The sequence below is a fragment of the Haliaeetus albicilla genome, chromosome 8 (assembly GCF_947461875.1).
Source record: "Haliaeetus albicilla chromosome 8, bHalAlb1.1, whole genome shotgun sequence".
Classification (NCBI taxonomy): domain Eukaryota; kingdom Metazoa; phylum Chordata; class Aves; order Accipitriformes; family Accipitridae; genus Haliaeetus; species Haliaeetus albicilla.
The window spans coordinates 6,070,637-6,091,873 of record NC_091490.1 but is presented as its reverse complement, the minus strand read 5'-3'; the positions used below and the strand labels follow the sequence as shown (position 1 = coordinate 6,091,873).

At 38.3% G+C, this 21,237-nt stretch overlaps 1 protein-coding gene across 2 annotated transcripts in view; it reads right to left on the bottom strand.

The window, feature by feature from the left end:
• Positions 1-21,237, bottom strand: part of USP24 (ubiquitin specific peptidase 24) — a 65,841-nt gene that overhangs the window by 14,052 nt on the left and 30,552 nt on the right. For both annotated transcript variants that reach the window (XM_069788655.1, XM_069788656.1), the window contains 32 exons: positions 20,576-20,716; positions 20,370-20,423; positions 20,062-20,177; positions 19,314-19,380; positions 19,032-19,142; positions 18,528-18,626; positions 18,276-18,446; positions 17,577-17,662; positions 17,335-17,428; positions 16,919-17,074; positions 14,485-14,582; positions 13,622-13,717; positions 13,243-13,471; positions 12,134-12,293; positions 11,687-11,842; positions 11,041-11,111; positions 10,114-10,274; positions 9,211-9,272; positions 8,679-8,870; positions 8,199-8,316; positions 6,735-6,879; positions 6,164-6,283; positions 5,780-5,905; positions 5,465-5,563; positions 5,171-5,253; positions 4,801-4,942; positions 4,255-4,374; positions 3,646-3,866; positions 3,081-3,205; positions 2,284-2,425; positions 1,779-1,929; positions 382-477 (listed from right to left, as the gene is read on the bottom strand). In XM_069788655.1, coding sequence (XP_069644756.1) covers positions 382-477; positions 1,779-1,929; positions 2,284-2,425; positions 3,081-3,205; positions 3,646-3,866; positions 4,255-4,374; positions 4,801-4,942; positions 5,171-5,253; positions 5,465-5,563; positions 5,780-5,905; positions 6,164-6,283; positions 6,735-6,879; positions 8,199-8,316; positions 8,679-8,870; positions 9,211-9,272; positions 10,114-10,274; positions 11,041-11,111; positions 11,687-11,842; positions 12,134-12,293; positions 13,243-13,471; positions 13,622-13,717; positions 14,485-14,582; positions 16,919-17,074; positions 17,335-17,428; positions 17,577-17,662; positions 18,276-18,446; positions 18,528-18,626; positions 19,032-19,142; positions 19,314-19,380; positions 20,062-20,177; positions 20,370-20,423; positions 20,576-20,716 — 4,008 coding nt within the window. The remainder of the gene's footprint in view (positions 1-381; positions 478-1,778; positions 1,930-2,283; positions 2,426-3,080; positions 3,206-3,645; positions 3,867-4,254; positions 4,375-4,800; positions 4,943-5,170; positions 5,254-5,464; positions 5,564-5,779; positions 5,906-6,163; positions 6,284-6,734; positions 6,880-8,198; positions 8,317-8,678; positions 8,871-9,210; positions 9,273-10,113; positions 10,275-11,040; positions 11,112-11,686; positions 11,843-12,133; positions 12,294-13,242; positions 13,472-13,621; positions 13,718-14,484; positions 14,583-16,918; positions 17,075-17,334; positions 17,429-17,576; positions 17,663-18,275; positions 18,447-18,527; positions 18,627-19,031; positions 19,143-19,313; positions 19,381-20,061; positions 20,178-20,369; positions 20,424-20,575; positions 20,717-21,237) is intronic.

The window sequence follows — 21,237 nt, the reverse complement described above, 5'->3', positions numbered from 1 at the left end:
ACTTAATTAGTGAACTGTATTTCCAATGAGTCTATCAGCTTCGAGGTGACTAACACCAACTTTTGGATTTTCCATATAGAGAGGAATTTCTGTCCCTCTAGAGCTCAGTTTGTATAATTAAAAAAAGGTGTGTGTTATTTCATAAATTTTACTATGGCATAATGATGTTTCTCCCACTGCTAGAACAGGAGGCTCGAGTCTGCTTTGAGACAGATGTTATCAGTGTGAAAAATTATTGGAAACAGTGAATTGCTCAGCTGGAAAAGCAAAGTCATGTCAACCATTCTCTTCCAGTTTTCCTGCTTCTGACCCAAATAGCTTCTCTGGCCATTTCTACACAACATATTCTGAATACTCTAAGATTAAAATCTAGGTACTCACAGCATTCAGTGAAGCTAATGACAGAACAAAACTGAAGTAGTCACTACTGTATACATCTCTGTTCTTCATAAATTTCAAGTTTTCATCTCTCACCATCTGTAAAAGTAAAAGGCGGCAAAGAAAATTAAAACACTGCCAAAGTACATTTCTCTATCTGAAACTGCACCTTTTATGTAAATATGCATGGTGGTTAAAAACCAGTTTCAGACCTATTCTGTTCATACTCTGAATCACTACTTCAGCGGAGAGGAAAATATATATAGGAGACTTAGAAGACGTGTATAAAACCAGTGATTTTCTTTGAAGGATATTACAAAACACAAGACGACAGATGAGGGACTTAATCATTTGGCCATTAAGGGAAAAGAAAAAGGAAAAAGTTGCTGACAAGTTCTGTTTTTTGTTTGCTTTTAATAAAAAAGCCAAGAGAACATCCTTCAAACCCGAAAGGCTTGCTTAGCAAATTTACATGCACAGAGGAAGGAGCCATGGTATAATTACAAGCTGCAGCCACAGTAACGTAGTTAAATGTCAAGCCCCTCTTTTTTTTAAATGAGATTTTGCTGAAAGACTTCCAATAAATTTGAGCCAAGTTCTGCTTATTGTAATAACGTGACCCTGGATACAAGAATGCCTAAAGTGACTATTAATGCCCTGATACAACCCATGTGGAGGGCCATACATAGCCTGCATAGTTTATTCTTACTGTGTATGTAACGTAGGCTCTCTTGCACATGTGCAGATCAGCAGGATAGTGTGTGTTCAGAAGGTCAAATATATGCAAGATTGTACCCTCTCCTGTATGGACCAGAGCTGCAGGCCTGCAGACTGAGATCTTCTTCTTACTGGTTCTACCATCCTCTCACTGCGCTGCCAATGCCATCACACCTCCATTTTCAGTCCTGACTTGCAAAGTTGCTTTCAACATCCGTGTTTTCCCCTTTGAGATCATATTCAGTATTACATAAGCTAACAGACATGAACAGAATGGAAGCTGGTTTTGGTTTCTCTTACATGTCCTCCCCTTTCTACATTCTTGTGAACTTGAGAACTCGAGGATGACTGTAATTTGCCATCGTCTCCATTACTCCTCAAGTGTACTTCAAATGAAGCATCTTCTCTGCTCTTACCTCTCCCTGCTTGCACGCTGACTACTGCCATATCATTCTGCTGCTAGAATGATGGGTCAATTTTGTGAGAAGGGACAGCAAAACTTAAAATAATGTACCACGGAACAGCTTGTTAATAATTTTATGTCAGAATCCAGAATTATTTTCTAGCTTTGCTTTCAAGAAGGGAATTACTTCAAGGCCACCTTCAAAGTTACTGTGTTCCTCTTACTACGTGCTTAAATTTTGTATGAGTAGGATTTAGTTGCCACTTTCAGAGTGCTCTACCTGATATATCCGCACCGGCATTTTCTCTACAAAAAGTCCCTTTTTTTCTCCTTTTCGAACCAGCTTAGTCAAGATGGAGAGGCGGTCACTGTTGGGCCTATGGGGTCGAGGTGATGACTGGGGTGAAATTTCTGGTGAAGATGGAGCAGATCTGAAATATATACAAGCTCAAGGTGAATAATGAAATCCTATGACAAACCTACAGTTCAAGTTTAAAATACCAGTACAGTCAGTATAACCTTAAGGCAAATATAGATGACAGTCTAAATACTTCTTGAGGCTGTCAATCAGCTTGAACTTCTTACTGCGATAGTGACAGCAGCATGAAAGACAAAATTATAAAAGCAATAAAAGACTATTCATTAAGCAGCTTACAAAACAAAACAACACAACAGAAGGGTCAGTATACTCCTTTGTTGAACAGGAATTATTAATTTCTTAGTTCTGGAGATAACGTCTGGATATCAGCATAAGAGAAACCTTCACAGACACAAGAGGAACTTACAACGAGAGGTCCTCCGCTTCTTGACGCACAACACTCACTCGACTTTTCTTTGGTAAGACTGGAGAGTTCTGATCAGACACTCTCTGATAAAACAGCATATAGGCATTCCAGTAGCGCCGACGCACATCAGGGTAAGGGTTAGCTGATGGGAGAAAAGGCATTCAATGAAGGCCCTTGAAAGTTTAGTACCTTCTTCATTCCTATAGGGAAGTGAAACTGGGTGTGCAAGCGATATATGCTGTGGCAGTATGAAGTAATTTGTCAGATCAAAACATCAGTCTATGTTAGTGAATAACAAAAACCTGAATTCTAAAATATTTATGCAAAAAGCATATGTATTTTAAAATATAATTGTCAGAATTATGAAATAAGTGAATATTGGTGGATATGCATTTAGAATTAATTCCTTAAGCATTGAAAAGTTTAACTATATGATACCACACCATGTTCTATGCACAGACATTTTCACTAGCCTAAAATAAAGCCTGTTTTGCGTTTGGGGTTTTTTTTGGTTTTTTTTGTTTTTTTTTTTTAAACTATTTTAACAAGGCGCCATTTTACTTTTGAATCTCCTCTGCTACCAAGTCTACAAAGTGCTGAACAACAGTGAATACGGTTCATTTAATATTAGGCTGTACACAAGCTGTTATGTCCTTCAGTAAACAGAAGACTTTAGGAAAAAAAACTGCTTCAGAATGATTACTAGACCAAGTAACACAAGTATAGTGCACTGAGCTCTACCTCTACCGAGAAGCAGCATGAAATATAAAGCTACTGTAAATCACTCTTCTGCTTACATTGATCATAGACTTTAGGTCTATACTCTCCACCAAAACATTCATATTCCAAGGTTTCATCAGTTAAATCAAATTCTTCAACAACGGTGTCATTAAATTTATACCACTTTCCTTTTCCACATCCCCTGTGATCAAAACAGAATAGAAACACAACAGAAGCAAAGTTACTTGATTGTCTAGTAAAAAACCAGACCACCCCAAACACTGTAGAAATGACAACCCTGAACCCACATTTGATTTGGCAGTAAATAGAAAGCTTAATTCAATCAATGTCAAAGTTACTTTTAAAAAAAAAATAGCTTGATTAAAAATGAGAAGCATACCACTTGCAACTAAGTGTCATAGGAAGCCCTCAAACTGCAATACAAGATACATAAGAACTGCTGAGACCTTTATAATACGGTGTCCCATATTACTGTGTTATTGTCTTAACACTCACAACATTGGGTGTTAAGAAAGGGAAGAGTGCTTCCAATAGAGCTCTGAATGGCTCACTATACCTTCCCAAAACAAGTAGTCTTTAGACTGCTCTCAAACCCTCCACGCAAATCTTCTTGGCCATTACCTCCTGTCCTTTATAAAGGAGTAGTAGTGCCCCGCGTGTGCCTGGCCACTGTGAACAATCACACCAACAAGCTCATAGTTTTCTGTAGGGGCAACTTTCTTCCTTGGGGAGCCTCCGCCTCCCTGATCTGTGTTTCTACCATTGTCCCCCACTTCCGAAGATGAGTCCTGGCGAGCCATCCCTGACACAGTGTAAGGTTCCATGTTCAGCATCCAGGGAAACTGTTTGAAGAGATATTTCAGATTAACTGAGAGATTATATTGTGCACATGCTTAGTGTAATTTTATGAGAATTGTATTAATACTTCCCACATTGGGAACACCAAAGGAAAACATGGTACTTCAACTTTTTATCCTTCTGACACAGAAGTTAAATAAAATGTCTTTATGGAGGTTTTTGCTCTTGCTCTCTGAAAGGACCCCGAGAATGTTGCAGACAAGGAAAGCTCTAAGGAAAAATACTTATTTTCTGTAGCATGATCATGTTGTAAGTGTACCATGCACTCAAAATCCCTGTATCAAAACGTGGGGAAAAGCAGGAAGAATGGAAGTCCACTCCATGAGGCAGCAGGGACACACACACACGCCCCACACAGAAAAGTTTTCTTACCCTTATTTGTTCATCATATTTAATAGAACGTCCGCTCTCCCAGTCAAAGCCAAATCTCATCAGGTGAATCACCAACAGGCTAGGTAAGACCTTAATGCATGTGCGCTTCACTGTAGTTCTCTTAAAAAGAAAAAAAGAATATCACCTCTATCTATATACCTCAAGCATTCTGTAGTATTCTTATATAGATGCACAATTCCGTCTGTCTTGAACTGATGTACAATACAGCCACAGGAAGCAGGATGACCATAAAATGACTATAGTACGTACAGATAGGGTACTATTACAGGTATTACAGTTTGTGCAGTGGGCTGGTATGTTACAGAACATTTTACCGTCCTGCTATCTCTCTAAATGTTCAGTCTACAATACAAGTTACAGGGAACGAAGAATGCTATCTGCATGGGTTTGTGGATTTAACCTTTTGATTACGTCTTCAACGTAGTAAGCAAGCAGTATCTAAGCATGGCTTCTATGACTATGTAATGCTTAAGAAAATACCAAGCTACAGCTGAATCTTCTTTCACATACATTAAGAACCAATACCTTTTCTTTGCACTTTTCACAGTAGTATGCATTGCTTCCTTCCAGAACTTCTCCTCTAACAAACTGATCCAATGATATTTCCAGACTTTGACATGAAGTCACACCTAGGTTGAGAGCCATGAAGGCTTCCTCGCGCTCATACCTAAATTCAAGAAGAAAAATAGTCAAGACATTGACAGAGTAAAACCTATCAACTTGCATTAACAAGACACGTGCTTAGGAAAGAATATTGCCTTTGCCCCATAGCTATCAACAGCTGTGATGCTCACAAAGGCATATATGTCTACCTTCTTGTGCTATTTTGACCTACATATTTTAATAGCTACGGTAACACGTAACTTGGTAACTAATGCACTAAATCTAATGTTACCTGTGAGGACAGTCCTTGCAGATCTTCTGATCAGAGAAGATTCCTTGAAAAGTATTCTTAAATATTTGGTCTCTTCCTATTTTCTGTTGGAGATGTAAAGTTAGACAACAGTTAGATATGTTGTGGAGCGAAAGACCAATAAAGCAATAGGAATTTTAAACTTCTGAATACTATGTAGATTATAAAATAAGCCAAATGGCTCTCTGCCTTCTTTTCTGAAGAACAAAGGAGAAAGACAGAAAAGGTACCAAGGAGGTGCATATAAACAAGGAAAGAAATCCCCGAGGTTTTTACCTTGAGGTATTCATCCATTTGATCTATAAGACTGGTGAAGAACTCATAAGCATCCTGTTGCTCTCTAACATAAAGTTCCTTATTCCACATCTTGAAAATCTATATAAAGTACAAATATATATAAAAAGGTGATTGTTCCATATACATATCACTAAAGAAAGCGACTTTTTTGAAGAAATCTGTTATTTTTACATATTTTGACTTTTTGAAGTAGAACTTACTTTATCTCCAGAAATTCTGCAATGAGAAGAGGCTGAATAAATGATCACTTGTTAAGTAGGAAAGCTATATATTCTAAACAAAAAGACTTAATACCTTCCAAAAGTTCTCAGGTACATAATACTGTAGCTTGCTTTCCATCAAATGACCAAAAAGAGATTGAACTTGATAGAACACATTGTCATCTGGATTGTCTGTATCATCATCAATGGAAAGCAAGGCCTGGAAGGAAACAAATAACTTTATTAAATTGGTTCTTGGCAAAATTATTACTGTAAGTTGTCATGACACACAGCACGACAACTTATAATTCATATATTTATTGTGTGTGTATATATTTATGCACACACACATATGTACACAGTTTTATTAGTTATTTATTTTTTAAACAATTCATTTACAAATGGTGCTAAGATGAACGTGCAGCTCAGGTGACAGTAATTCCAAAAAGAGGACTTTACTGGATGTTGAACCAATTACCTCTGGGAGACCAGGCTGCATATATAGCTGCTGGAAGACGGCATTCATGTAACAAGTAGCACCACCATTCTTAAGTCCCACAAATCCTGAAATGGAGCGACTATCCACTGGTGGAAGATACTAGAATGACAGACATTTTTTGACCCAGTAAGTTATAAAAAGCATGAGACTCCAACAGCATACTATAGCTTTTATAATCACCTTTATATGAGCTGTTAAGAGCAATTTAATGGAAAACCAGGAATATAAATTCTGAAAGATCGCAAGAGTGCTATATTTGGTCCTTTAGATACTTAACACTTTGCACAAAACTGTTAAAAATGGCCTAAAATGTATCTAAATAAAATTGGTGATATTTAGGAAATACTTCTTTCTTATCAAGATAATAACTGACAAAGAATCACTGGAGTATTGCTTCTGAGGAAAATCAAATGGGTCTGCATTTAGTCTTATCTGTTTTTTGTCACTTTAAATTGAAGACCATGGAAATTTCGTGAATGGAGCAGTTAAGTAGATCATACACAGTACTCCAAACCGCACTAATACAAATCAAAAAAGGCTTCTTGCTTACATCGAACTCCTTGGTAAGTGCAGGGTCACACTGGTGATGCATAGAAAGCAGCTCTTTTGTAATAAGCTGGAGATTGGAAGGTGAGCTGTCAGCCAGCATTACTAACACTTCATAAGCAGCTAATCGGCTATCTGCTGTACTGCACCTAAAAAGAAAACCACATTTGAAATCTATTTTGTAGATGACTTAATTATTTCTAACTCCAGAAAGCCACATTACTCAGAACAAGTGACAATTAATGTTCAAAAGGAACACTTTAAATGATAAAACTCTCCTGAGAGACCGCACAGTGCTATTTTTTTCTTTCTTGGGGAAGGGAAATGGGGAAGAATTGAATCATAAGAGCAGCACCAGGAATACTCCTTTAAATAAGCCTCCCTTACTGACACGGAGTCACCTGTTGTTACCTTTCAGTAGCAATGAAAAGTAGGTACCCTAAAAAGACAACACAGAATTGGTTGTGCATCTGAGGACAGACGGACAGATGCTCTCCATCACTGTAACACTGATAGAGACATAATGACTTATTTACAGGGAGTCAAGCTTTGAAAGAGCTAGACCAAACAACTTACTTGCTACAAGAGATAACCTTAGACCTAAGCTGCACTATACCAGTACAAAACACTTCTACTTAGCTCTTTTCAGTGGGTCATCAAACATACTAGCCCTTTCTTCTAAAGGCCAAAGAAAAGGCTTTACTTAGTTTAAACAAACAAAAGAGCATGCTTCAGATGAACAGCAATGGAGCAAAGCTGGAGCAAAACACTAAGGTGTAGCAAGTCCCATTCAGTTCAGGGGTTGCTAAATGTTCCACTAGAACCTTCTTTAGGGTTTGTGGAAAGGCAGTGTTGATGTGCCCAGTCCCACTCTAACACCAATTAGTCAGCAATCCACCTGCACCAGCACAAAACTCCACATGTGCTCATTTGCCCACCCCTTCAGTTACTGTATGGCAGTAATAGAAGGCAGGCATGACAGGAAGAGAAAGCCCTCTTTTTCCCCCATTTGATAGATTCTGGGCTATTATCACCTATCGTAGGTGCAAGGAGACTTGCTCAGCATTAGCTTTTTACAAAACATATTTGTTTTGAACAGAAAATAGTGGAACTTTTGAGATTCTCATTTACAAGGGGCTTGGAAAGTTAAATTCCTGTTCATGCTCCAATTTAGCCAACTTCCCAGGCGATGATGAGCTACTGGAGTGCTCTTTGGACTCATGAAATCAGTTGTGCTTGCAGTTCATCATTGACCTAACAAATAAAGCACAGACTTTGGAAGTACGGAAAAGCAAAGATTCTGGGTCACACAAAACCTTACAAAAATGCTATCTGGACACTTATGTAGGAAATGTAGAGAATTGAAGAACTTGGTATTAAATCCTAGTATCTGTAGCCCCAGTGTGACATTTGCATTCATGAGATCTAGGATAAAACCCAACATAAACAAAAAGAAAATGAGTTTTACTTTGGATGAAAGTCTTGCTGACTGATTGCAGCACTGCTTGCTGGAGAATGGCTATTCAGAATAATCCTGGATGCTCGGAAGAGGAAATCATCCAACAATGGCTTTATCAAAGATGAACCTGTAACACAGTAATCCACATCTACTGTTAAATACTTACATCATCACTGCAAATGTCAAAAGGTGTTCCATAGCAGCAAAGTTACTTGATAGCACCATATCAACAAAAAACATATCCAAATATTTTATCAAATGTCAAAGGTACAACAAAGGTACTGCCAAAATTACTTAAAGTTCTGTATCGCTTCTACCAATGTATTATAATGTCTTCACACATATTGTCTACAGATCAAGAAGCTCTGTATCGCTTCTACCAATGTATTATAATGTCTTCACACATATTGTCTACAGATCAAGTCATCTGTTAGTGCTATGCAGAATTCACACTAGTCAAGTCACTTTAGAGTAAAAAGGAATACCTACCAACCATTTCCTTCTCTGCCCCACATAGTGAAAGGAGAGTCTTGATGAGCCTCAAGTGTCCTGCTAACAGGATGTTATCAGCTTCACTAGTCTCACACTCAGCTGTGCGGTTCGGTTCAAAATTGTCTAGCCAGGTGATCTCATCTTCTAACATGGCAGCTGGGCTTATCTTTAGCTGTTCCATTTCTGATGCTGCAAGAGAAAAAGAAAACCCAGAAAAATTAACAGCTCTACAAACATAGAATATAAATACAAAGAATTTCAGTCTGGTAATGGTCTCGTTTCTCCCACAATGTGTACAAAGTATACCTTCCACAAAGGAACTCAGTTCACTTTCCAAAAGGAGTGAGCTGCCTTGCTGTTACTGAACGCCAAGAACAGTCCATGTCAGGCATTTACACAGGACAGCCAGCACGCTGGCAGGTCACATCGAGTTCATGGTGTAGTAACCCCTCCGTGAAGGCAATTCTACAGAAGGAAGACATGCTTGGAAGCTGCAATCAGAATGACATGTGTGCCTGTACATACTTACATGTGAGGTCATCCAGTAACTGACATCTCAGGTCAAAATATTCTGTACACTGGGACAAAAGTCTGAAACAGGTACAAATAGAAGAAAGGTTTAATTTAAAATTTAATTTAAAATCAGAAACTTTTTTCTAAGCAGTTGCCTTTAAGGCCTGTGTGCTCTGTTCATCTAATCCAAAATAGCATAGCTATCTAGTTATGCTTCTGCATGCACACGCTGTGGCTTTAAAACAAATTCCTTCCCAACAGCTACTTCTGAATGTTATGAATAACATTTAATCCTGCTTTCTTCCTTCACCTCATAATAATTTTAATTATCAGATGACAATAACACAACAACATGTTTTAACTTCTCCATTACTCCTCTATTCAGATTCCTCTAGAAATTGCTGTTTAAAGTTACTGTTAAATTCAACAAACTTTGGCCAGTCAGGGACAAGTTAACAGGACTGACACCTACAGTCTTTACAGGTGTAATGGGCAACATAAGCAACAAGAAATCAGGTGAAGTCATGGGTTCAGACACCACTGAAAAGGTTGGAGCCTTTAGGATAGGTATCTGATCTGGATCTGTGCAATACTATCACTAACAAATAAATTCAATGTTACTGTCGCACATCCCATCGCCTCTGTCTCATGCAGGATTCCAGCCAGGTTCTGACTGCCATGACCACATCCTATAAAGAGCAGGCCTATTTAGCAATGACCACCTCCCAAATGGGAAGTCAAATAAGCTGAACTATAAGAGTTCACAGAGTAAGAGTTGTACCTTGAGAATTCAGTTTTATTTCCCTTCAATTTACTTACTCCCAAAACTATGTGGGGTGTGACAGGGACGTCTACTTTCGACAGACTTGCAAAAAAATGTGATAGATTGGCTTCCTCAATAAACACACATCTGACTTACCTCTGGTTGATTCCTCTCATGATGCTGGTTGGTGACCAAAGAGGCAGCTGGGCACCAAGAACAACACTCAGGAGAAACTGGTTTGGCTTTTGAACATCTGGGTGAGCTGATGTGTCTGTCTGACTAAGGGTGTACAACTGGTCACATGCAACACGACGAATCTGAAACAGTGTCACTGTCAAACACTAGCAGTTGCTCAAAGGTTGCAAACAATACACTTCTGTTTTGTTAGAAATCTAACAGAAAAAACAGACATTGAAAAGCTTGTGTAAACCAGACTATGAGCTCTGCACCTGCCAGCCAGGGTTTCTCTATTTATAGGGATTTAGCAATCCACTTTCATCCCTGAACTAAAAGCTCTGATGCTTTATTAAACACAGATTATAAATTCAGAGAAGGGGGAAAAGATGCAATGACTTCATGCAAAATATATGAGATGCAATGAAATGAAGGAAGTGTGACTTGAAAATCCCTAGGTTTCAGAATATCCAGAATAATCTTAAATCAGAAAGAATGAATTTTAGGAGGGTTCTGACATTTGGAAGAATTTTTCAAAAGTTCAGAAGAGTCCATTAAATCTTACCCAAATCTTTTGAGATGAAAGGTACTTAGAACTTTCCCTAAAGTACTAGTTTTACAGAATTTGTCTCACCAAAAGGAGAGTATTTTCTTTAGACTAGCCACAGCACAGTCCTGTGCGCCTCATGGATTAAACAAGCCTAAAGAATGTAATACTTCAGCATTTTCTACCAACACATCACTAGATACTGGAATTACTAACAATTACACAAAGATTATTCATCCAAATACAAAAAACTGTGGGAATATTTGTAATGAATAATTTTATCTTCAGACCATATTAAATGATCAAAGTGTACACATTTCAGAAATATAATATTTAACAAGTTTTCAGAGAAAGACTCTCACCTCAGCACTTGGTGATCCAAGCAGTATGTCAATGATGAAATCGGCAACACAAGGCAAATTGTAAAAAGATCCTAGAACAGAAGAATACCCGGCTATCTTTTTAAAAATAATAATTTAAAGTCAGTTACAGTCTTGCATTAAAATACCATAGGACCTAGAGGACATCCCTCTGACAACATGAAAAGCAGTAATAGCTATTTGCATATTTCCCCATCTCCTTCCCTCACCAGAGACTGGCAACACAATACAACAGTGTTTTCCTTCGCCTTCCACCACCACCAATGTTTACATTTCCTGTACACAAAGGTTCAAGTAGTAAACACTAGCTATGCAAACACCAGCACTTACAGAATTACACACTTCAAAGCCAGTGCAAATATTTATATACTGGCAGTAAGTCAGCCTTCCCAAAACATTTCACTAAGGCATAGCACTACATGCCTTGTTTCATGCCACCTGTTCTTCAGTCCTGGGAAAAAAAAAATCTCTGTATTTTTTAATGAAATTTTGTGTTTTTAACTTGAGCTGTTTCAGCTTAGAAAGCTAGAAGTTTCTCATGATTTTTTTCTTGTACTCTCTGTCTCCAGAAGCCTTCCCCCACCTTACTTATATTCCAAATAGTGAGTAATCCAATTCTATTTCATACCTAGTTGCTGACTGCGTAGCTGAAGGCAGGTTACTAGGAGAGACAATGCTTCTCCAGCGATCAGAGCATCTTTGGTGGATACAGACTGCTGTCTCACACAGATACCAGCGTGCAGCGCAGTTGGCTCTCCTTCGCTTCCTGAACTGCAATTACTTCCTGCATTAAGAAAATGAAAAAGTGCTGTAATCCATTACATTTTTTTCAGATGTTTTCAGCTTCTGGTCAGTTCTCTGCAATTTAAAAAACTCCTCCAAATGCCACGTCTCCAAAGGTGGAGCATTTTGCTCAGATTTGTGTAATTCAATCACATAATATCCTGAGTTGGAAGGGACCCAAGAGGATCATCGAGTCAAACTCCAGTGAATTCAGCTTCAAGCTTTAGAAGTGTTCAATTAAGAATAAACCGAATGCTTTCTTTAGATTGGTTTTGAGGCACAGTTAACCTACCTGAGCTGCTAAGTCTGTTTCGAATCCCAGCAGGAAATAAAGTGTTGCTCTCTTTTATTGGCTGACTACTTCCCACGAGGTCCAGTCGTCCTGCAGCAGCAGCCCAAGAGAGTCGCATGAAGCAAGCCACTGTGGAAGTGAAGTCATTCACCTCCATAGTCTGAAGGAACAAGAAACAGCAGTTACTTCTGTGATATTCAGTGGCCTTTCTTAATCATAGGGATAAGAGGAATGTATTTTCTGGATCATATTAAATTGACATTTGGATTTGTTTTCCTCTGTCTTCTCTAAGCAGGCTCAAGGACACAAGAGTCTTTTTGTTCCCAAGGAGAGATTAGTATTGCTCCTTTTATAGGAAGTAGTTACTTTTTAAATTCTCCACTAGGGTAGATACCCTTTACACCTATCTGGAGTTAGGCATACTGATTTCAATCATATCGATTCATTTGGGAAGCACTGCACAAGAACCTAACATAGCATACTCGTTACATTAACTATGAAGTTTCTTTCAACTGGACTCAACTTCCAAATGGGCTGAGTCCTTGTCCGATTAGATTGTTTTTGTGAATAGCCAGTCTCAGATTAATTACACTGACATGCCTATAAAGGAGAAAATAGCATTTTCTTAAAGTATTGAAAATAAAAATTTCCTTTTTCCCCAGGGTACCATCACACAAACTTAATTTTTAATGAGGTATTTGAAACAAAAAACTTGTCCAAAATTTGTAATTCAGAGAAACATGGACTATAAGCCACAAGTTCAAGCAGGAACCTTCTTTCTACTCACAGAAAATTAACAAGAATAAGATCTTAGAGTTAAGTGACTAAAAATAAGTCACAAGTAAGATTTCTGTGTAGATCTATTTCTGGTAAGCACTTTTGGGGTACTGCTTCCCTTTGTACTGCAAAAATTATTTCTGACACTATGTTAAAATTCAGTTCAATATTGGGAAGACGGGCTGATGGTCAGGATTTTCAGATGTTTTTAAATGGAGCCTGGGCAAGAACCTGTATAAAAGGTAGACTTTTGATTAAAAATCCAGGAGTTATACAGCTGTCGCTGGAGACGACACCACTACATCACCATAAATCATCAAACACTTCCTTACTTGTATGGCAACTCTTGCTGCTGGTATGATTTCTTCTACCCTAATGGAGGATCTATCGGACACAGAGAGCTGTCGGTAGGATGACTTCTCAGGTGTTCCACAAATGGACATCTGCCTACTTGCTTGTCGGCTGACATTACGGAAGGGGCGTGAGGACAATGCTTCTACACCATCTTTAATGAAATCCTCGTCCAGTAAGGTAGGCATTGTCTGGCCAACAAGCAAGAACCTACATTCACAAAGCAAAAACATCAGGCTTATTTTTGAATGTTCACTGCAAATGAATAAAATAGAACTCAAAGTACCCATTAATCTTAAATATTACAAGCTCTAAAAGCCAAAAAAGCAGCACTTTCTCTAATGAAAGGCAATTACGTACCTTGCAAGTTGCAGGCAGATGGAATAGACTCCCTGTCTTGTTTCATAGTCTACTTCTGATGGGATAGAGTCTCTCTGCATCACATTCACCACCAAACTTAAAAACAAATCAGTAAGACAGACTCCGTTTGAAAGTGTTTTACATTAGGAGAGCACTGCAATTAATTTATCCTTCCTTCCTCTCGTTCAGTCAGCTGAATGCCAGTTAAAACTGCCAAACTGGTGTCTTTGGAGACTAACATCCCCATTTTCCCCTCCTACACCTACAAACGGAAGTTTTCTGTTCCTGCTGGAAAATGCTTCAGGATCTATGGGGTGGGGGTGAGGTGGATAGAATTACTAAGAGCAATATATACTTCATAAATCTGACACGTGCACAAGCAGTATTGCCAGGTCTTCCAAACCACTCACACTGTGCCTCAACTCTTATCTGAAGCATCTGAATTTTGGAGACTGTAAAATTTAGTTTGGTTCTATTTAGCATGATCTACGCTTTGACTGCTTAAAATGTCCACTGGTATCTATGCAGGACATACTGTAATTTACATACTTGCAAGTCTGAACTGAAACACTTAAACGCTAACTATCCAAATATCCACTACCTTAGTAAAAGTTACACTTCGCAAGCTTATCTGTGTCTAACTATTTTGGGGTTTAACAGCAGGTACTCTGTTACATTACTATGGTAGCTACAGTAGCTTTTCAGACCCTGGATAACGAAAAACCAGCTTTGGGTGGATTTTTTTTTCTCTGAAAAAGAAGCTGACAGGTTTACTAGTGTGCTACAGTGTGGAAATCAGAAACCATGCAGAACTGCTAACTAAATGAAGTGTTATAAATTGAGTCAAGATTTTGAAATCTAACCTCAAACCTCCTGCTCTGAGGAAGTTTTCGCAGAAAGACTTGGCACAATTTCTTGCCATTTCATCATCTGCAGTTGGCATCAGCTTGGAGCTCAGTACCTAAAATAAATGAACAAACAAACATGCATACACTGCCCCTGCCCCTTAGTATTCTTTATCTGCTGAAGGTTAAAAGTATAACAGAAAAAACCCCCACTAAAAATGAAGCAATTAACTTATGCAAAGCTGTAGCCAGTAAAGAGAAATCACATTAACAACTATGACCATTACAGGTATTTATTCTGTATCAAAGGGTGTTTTTTTTTCTCATTGCAGTTTACTTGTTAAGGGAAAGGATAAAGTACATACTCTAGCACATGAAATGTTGTCTTCAGGCTCAGCTGGTGCTCCTTAAGAGCCCAAATCCTTCTTCTTTCTAGATTTTCAGTTGACAGTATTCCATAAAACACCCCTCAGATGGCTTACTTATTGATTCATGCCTTCTGAAACATAACCTTATTGCCTTTTTTTTTTTTTTTTTTAATAAGATGGTCCAGGTAATTCTATGGGCCTTATGAACATCAGGACTGTATCATCCCTCCTGTTTTAAGTCAGCACTAAACTTCACTGAATGCAATTACGCTCAGAAACATGGCCATAAGGAAGTCTGTGGTCTCTGTGGGTCAGATCTCATATACATTTATAATCAATTTCACTTCATTTTACATAAAGAAAAAACAAACCAACACTCTCCCTCCCCCCCAAAAAACCCCAAACCCCAGCCCCTCCCAAAACCCCAGAAGACCCCCAGAAGTTATTTACTTTCTTGAAAAGTCTTTGGCATGTACAGCCAACAATGCTGGATGTGGGAAACAAAATGCATCTTTTCCAGGTTCACAGGTCAGAAGAATGGTTTACAGAGTTCCAGGCATGAAATCTTATCACAACACTGCATGATATAACCCTGAACATCTGCAACATTTAATTTTCCTCTCTTTCATAAGCTCTGCAAATTTCCTGTGCACATTTTTTCAGAAAGCAGTTCAGACTGGTTCCCATATTTTCAACAGATCACCAGTTGAGGGGATACAAAAGCATATAATTCTTTTCCTGACAGAAATCATCTTCCAGTTGGCTTGACTGGACTTGAGGAACAAGTCCACTCATATAATCTACACATCTAATTCAATTTGCTACTTCTCATCCCTTGCCAGAAAAGCACACAATTTATTACTTGCTTTTATCATTTTCTCTGGCATGGAAGCAGCAGATAACTGTATCGTTCTGCTGTAACCTGCCAGTTAAACAAGATACCTTTGCTGTGATATGCTAAACCATTTTCTTTCAGTTGCAGAACTTGTCAACATATTTCAAAGATATCATCAAATACCTTTCATTCCAGCTGTACAGAAAAGGGGGGAACCCTAACGCTGCAAGTGCGATGACAATGTAGGAAGACGAAGAGCTAACATTAGACTGCAGAAACCCAGAGGAAAGCAACTACAAGAAAATTCCTACAGTAATCTTGGCACACACCAGGAATGAAAGAAAATAACTTTGTCCACTGTTTTCAAGGCTGCTGGCAACCACTCCTCCAACTTCCAAGTTGTTCAAACCGTATTTCTAATGGCTCCTTATAAACAGGGGGACCTGCGAGTAGAACTAAAAACGGCCCAGCTTCCTGGAGTGTGCAGATTTCAGTGTCCTTACAATGACACCAGCTGCACTCTCCTATACTCTTTAAAATCCATGCACTGAGCAGTTGGAAAGAACATTTTCACAGGGTCCAATCCAGTGTTTTGGCTAAAGAACTTACTCAGGAGAATACTTAGGGGTAAAAAAATCCTATGTATTCCACTCACTTTACATCCACAGCTAAAACAGGCCAGAAGCTTCTGGGTAAAAGCCCTGCACATTTGGATAGTGAAAATTCTTCACAGCTGAACGCTTCTCAAAAATATTCCTCCTTAGCCTTGACAGAATATGGTAGACTTATACAGAAGGGAAGTTAGCATTCTTTTTCTTTCAAATTGAATCGAGCAAAACCAATCAAACTAAACAACAGCTCCCATTAATTTTTTTAAAGAGCCAAATTTTTTTTATATATATACTAAAAATCCCATATTCAGAGTTTCTGGAGATTCAAGCAGGAATTTTACCTAAACAGTAAGGACTTTGCTGTTTCTTTGCTCCTCTCCACTTACTTCAGAATACTCCTTCCACCTTGCAAATCACAAAAAGAGGGGCCTGGCTTCACAGTGAAGTCTCTAAAGGGGAACTACTTACCCCTTTTGTTCTGTGTAGAATTTATCACATACATAAAAGCAGACTATGACATGACATTTGCATTTTGAAAAGTGACCCTGTCATGGTGGACTCCTGCCCAAGAAACTTAGAACTACTTAAACCTTAGTGCTCAGAAACACAAGTTGAAAGAAGTACATTTTTTTTCTTACCTCTAAATTGTAGAGCACTCTGAAGGTGGACATGCCTGGAGCAAAAGATCTGAAAAGACTTTCTAGTATTGAACTAGCACTGGGCTGATGTTGGTGTTTTGAAGACAAGGATGGTGATTTTGAAGACTGAGAACTTGATTCTGATAGCAGTGTTTTCTAGCAGGAAAAAGCCACAAAAGCAGTATTTTGAGGCTATCGCATTTTGTTGTAATTGGCAATACATTTCCTATAATCCCTGCAATGACCCTCCCGCCTCCAGCTGCTTGGAAATAAGTCAATAATCCTTAACATGAGCATTATTTTGCAGTAGAGTTTCAAACCCTTCACAGATTATAATCTGACAGGGAATTTAAGAAACCCGGTAGTAAAATCCTTTTTGTTAAGTTCACCAAGATTAGTTATTGTTTACTCCATACCTTCCTTCCCAGGGAATCAAGCTGATCAAGAGCCTCCTGAATAGCTGGGTCAGTGGGAATCAAGAGCAGAAGTTTCCTCACTCGCAGCGTTATCCTGAAAAGTTATCAGAAGTTACTTGCGCAAAACAGGGCTCAGCCACACTGTGGCCTGGTGGATGCCTACACACTGCGAAATAAGTAGCTATTCAAACTTTGCAGTGTAAGCATTTCTTCAATATTTAATAACCATTTAGTTTGCTTACCTTGGCTCCTCTAGATTTGCAAGCTGGTAAAGCATATCAAACACATTACACACAAGAGCCATGACTACTCCAGGGAGGGATTTCTCCTGAGAATTAAGCAGAAATACGAAGGTCTTTTTCTCCCCTCTCTGTTGCAAGTAATTTAAGAGAGCTCTTCACTGAAGCAACTGACCCAGATGCCAACCTGGCATGTAGAAATCTCTAGACTGAGATAACACTTGAATTTTCACATTACCCCATCTCCTTTTAACTATCAATTTTTGAAGTCAACTGTTAGTTAGGGATGGCATACAAAGCAGACCAGGAGTTGTCTGAACACGCTAGTTGATGCTGCTTAGTTTATTTTCATATTGCAGCTTTATTAATAGTGGAAATCTGGAAATCTCATAACTAACTCATATGGGTATTGTTTGTTAGAAAGACCATGTAGAGATTAGTAAACACCAAGCAGGCTACAATAGGTGACATAATACAGATTATAAAGTCTAATCTGCATGCATAAGGCAATCGCATATTTAAATGCTTTGATTCAATTCCAGTTTGAAAGCAAAACCAGACTACTAAAGACTGGATACTCAAGCTCACGTGAACAGCTTCTGTCTCGTCTTACTGTACCTCTTCCACCCCAGCTGTGTCTCCCCCAACTATCCCCCCACGCAGGAAAAATCTGAGGGACAGTTTCAGGCTATTACGCTGTACCTGTTCCATTGCATAGGATGAACTAAATACACTGCTGCTGTTGGTGGAACTGGTTGAGGAATCTGCAGAGCTCCCTGATGGAGTCCCACTTCCTGATGTTTTTACTGTAAGGACTTGTTCATCAGAGAAGCCCAGTTGGTGGAGTAGTTTCTGATCTTTGTTTACGGTTAGCTGCAAGAAAATATTTATCATTTAGTTCTGGAAAAGAGACTTAATTTCAGAAAGAATGAGAATTCTTTGTAGTTAACATACCAGGCTGTCATTGGCAAATATCTGTATATTATCCACAGGTGAATTCAACATCTTTGCTATCTTCCACCTGACACTCCCTACAGTTTCATTGCTATGAGCCTGTAAAATTAAACGACAATGGTTCAGTAAGTCTGCTCAAGCAGTAAATTCCAAGAGAAAAAAAGAAAAATCTTCCATTAAGGTCTTCCTGCTCCTCTGCATAGGGTGGTAAAGGTATTGTTCACAAAAGAGACTGACAGGGTAGGACAGCAGTAGAAATGCTCCATCACTGACAGTAAGCAAACAACAACTTCTTCCCACCCCAGAATGATGATCAAAATACATTTCGTCTACAGATACTTCCATTACAGTAGCCTTAGACACACTTTTAACATTTTCAAATAGAGTTTTCAAGTTGACTGGAGTCCTTAAAACCAGCTTACTCTGTTCAGTCCAGGCGTCAAAAAACCCAAGAGTAGCTACGTGATCAACACTGCAAGACACACATAACCTATGCACACATACCTCTATGGTGAAGGTATCTTTGGTAGACTCGTATGTAACATTAAGCGTTAAAAGATGTCCGTGGAAAGAGGCACCATGAGGTAGAATAGTTCGGGGAACGGAGTAAAGGTCCTACAGGAAGGGAAGGATAACAGTAAATACCACCCTTGAAAACAAAGACATTTCTATGATGGTATGTAACAAAGTTACTAGAGTTACATAGGTTTAAATAACTTTTACTAATTTTAATAATATTGGAAGTTGTGTTCTTAGCCTTGCTTACTAAGAAATTACATATCTTACCTCTATTGTTATCACATAACGCTCTGCCAACAGCAGCAGTCTCTCAATTATTACAAGTTTAGTTGACCTAGAGATAAACGTTGAAAACAAGAGTAACTTGTCTCAGAGATTAAGTTTCAATGCCAATGGGTAACCACCATGAATTAGATGTTTTTAAATATAACTCCTTAGAGTTAATTCAGTTGAAATTAACTAGGAAAACAGGCCAAGAAGCTTGCATTATACTGCTTGAGATGTAGCCAGCTTCAGAAGAAGCTTCATGTTTCTAAAGGTACACCCCGCGCTCATATTTAAGCTACACACATTTAGGTATGTGTAAGTTAAGCTAGAGGATGAAAAACCATCCTTTTCTCTCCCAATTAAAAAAAACAAACAAACGCAAACCAAACCCCACTGCCCCAGAAATATTACGTGACTAACAGGCTGGTAATAGTTTGTGGATTTTTCTGTGGCTTTTTGTGTTTCTCTCTTGTTTTGTTTTGTTTGGTTTTGGCGGTTTGGAGTGGGGGGCGTTGGGTTTCTCTGTTTGGTTGTTGTTGTTGGGGTTTTTTGTTTGTTTGTTTATAACACAGGTTTTTCAAAGTCTCTTTGGAACTCAAATTGCATTGTAATTGGAATATTCAATTGAGAAACCACCAGAATATACAACTACCAATACTGAGAATTTTAATTAGCACTCAAAATCATGTGGAAAGCAGCTGGGAACAAATGTCTACTGTCATATTTATTCTTTTAAAGGCAGGCCTACCTGTAAGGAGACTGAACTGATGTTGCTACCGTAGGCATAGCAGTTGCTGTAAGCATTTTTGTAGCTCTTGTAACAGCATGTGTTAATGTTGGACCACCAAGTGCAGAGCTGGCTGCCTAGAATACAAAGCAGAGCATAAGTGCTAGTTTACATGGACAATTAGTACGTCCTGGAGAGCTAAGAGGACCAGAAATATTTGCGGAAAGAAATTTTTTCTTTAAATAGAATTATCGTAACCTATTATTCTAATTCTAAGATACAAAATGGAAAAGGATGTAGGTAGAAGAACAATTAAGTTTGCCCTTTACCTCTAATCGTGTGTAGCAATCAGCGATGAATTTCTTGTGCAGTGATACTGAATCCTAAAGATAAAATATACAAATCAATTAGAACTTAAACCAAAATCATGGGAATCACTCAAACTGACAGAACACAACAAATTACACATTTTAACATGCAGAGCATCAAGGCTCTATGAATGTCAAAGCATTTTCACGTACAAATATATGCCTACCTTTTTCAATCTAGGAGTTAGATTAATATAGCTGTAATTTATTATCAACTGGATAGCTTCATTGGCAATTTCTTCATCAGGTGACTCCATTGCAATCTTCCAAATGAAATCCATTCCTATTAATTCCAGTTTTTCTACACTCTACACAAGAGAGAACAATAAAACATGACTGGACTTCTTAAACAATAGTGAGTGGAACCACAGGAACAAAACAGTTTTCCATCTGCTAGAAAAGCATATTTTGACTGAACCTTAAAAATTTTCTTTTCCAATACACTGCCAAGCTTTGGCACAGTGCAAAGTGAAATCAATAGCTGCAGATTTGTATAGTTATGCTAGAAAAAAAATAATTTGTTTACAGGTGGATAAACAAGTTCCAAAGAACACTCTCAGTCAAGCCAACCGAGAAATTAAAAACTTCAAAAGCACAGAGAAATTTAATCGGGAATGGAATTTGTTTCACAAAGGTCAACACGGTAACTAACCACATAATAAACCATCACAAAACCTACTATGATACTTGGCAAAAAATTATGCATTTGAAGTCAGTTAACTCTCTGTGATAAAGATCTAAAATGCCTATGGAAAACTACTTTACATATAACCATTACTTTAACAAAAACACTGAAGGATCATAGAATTAAAAGTTATTGTAGGTTAGA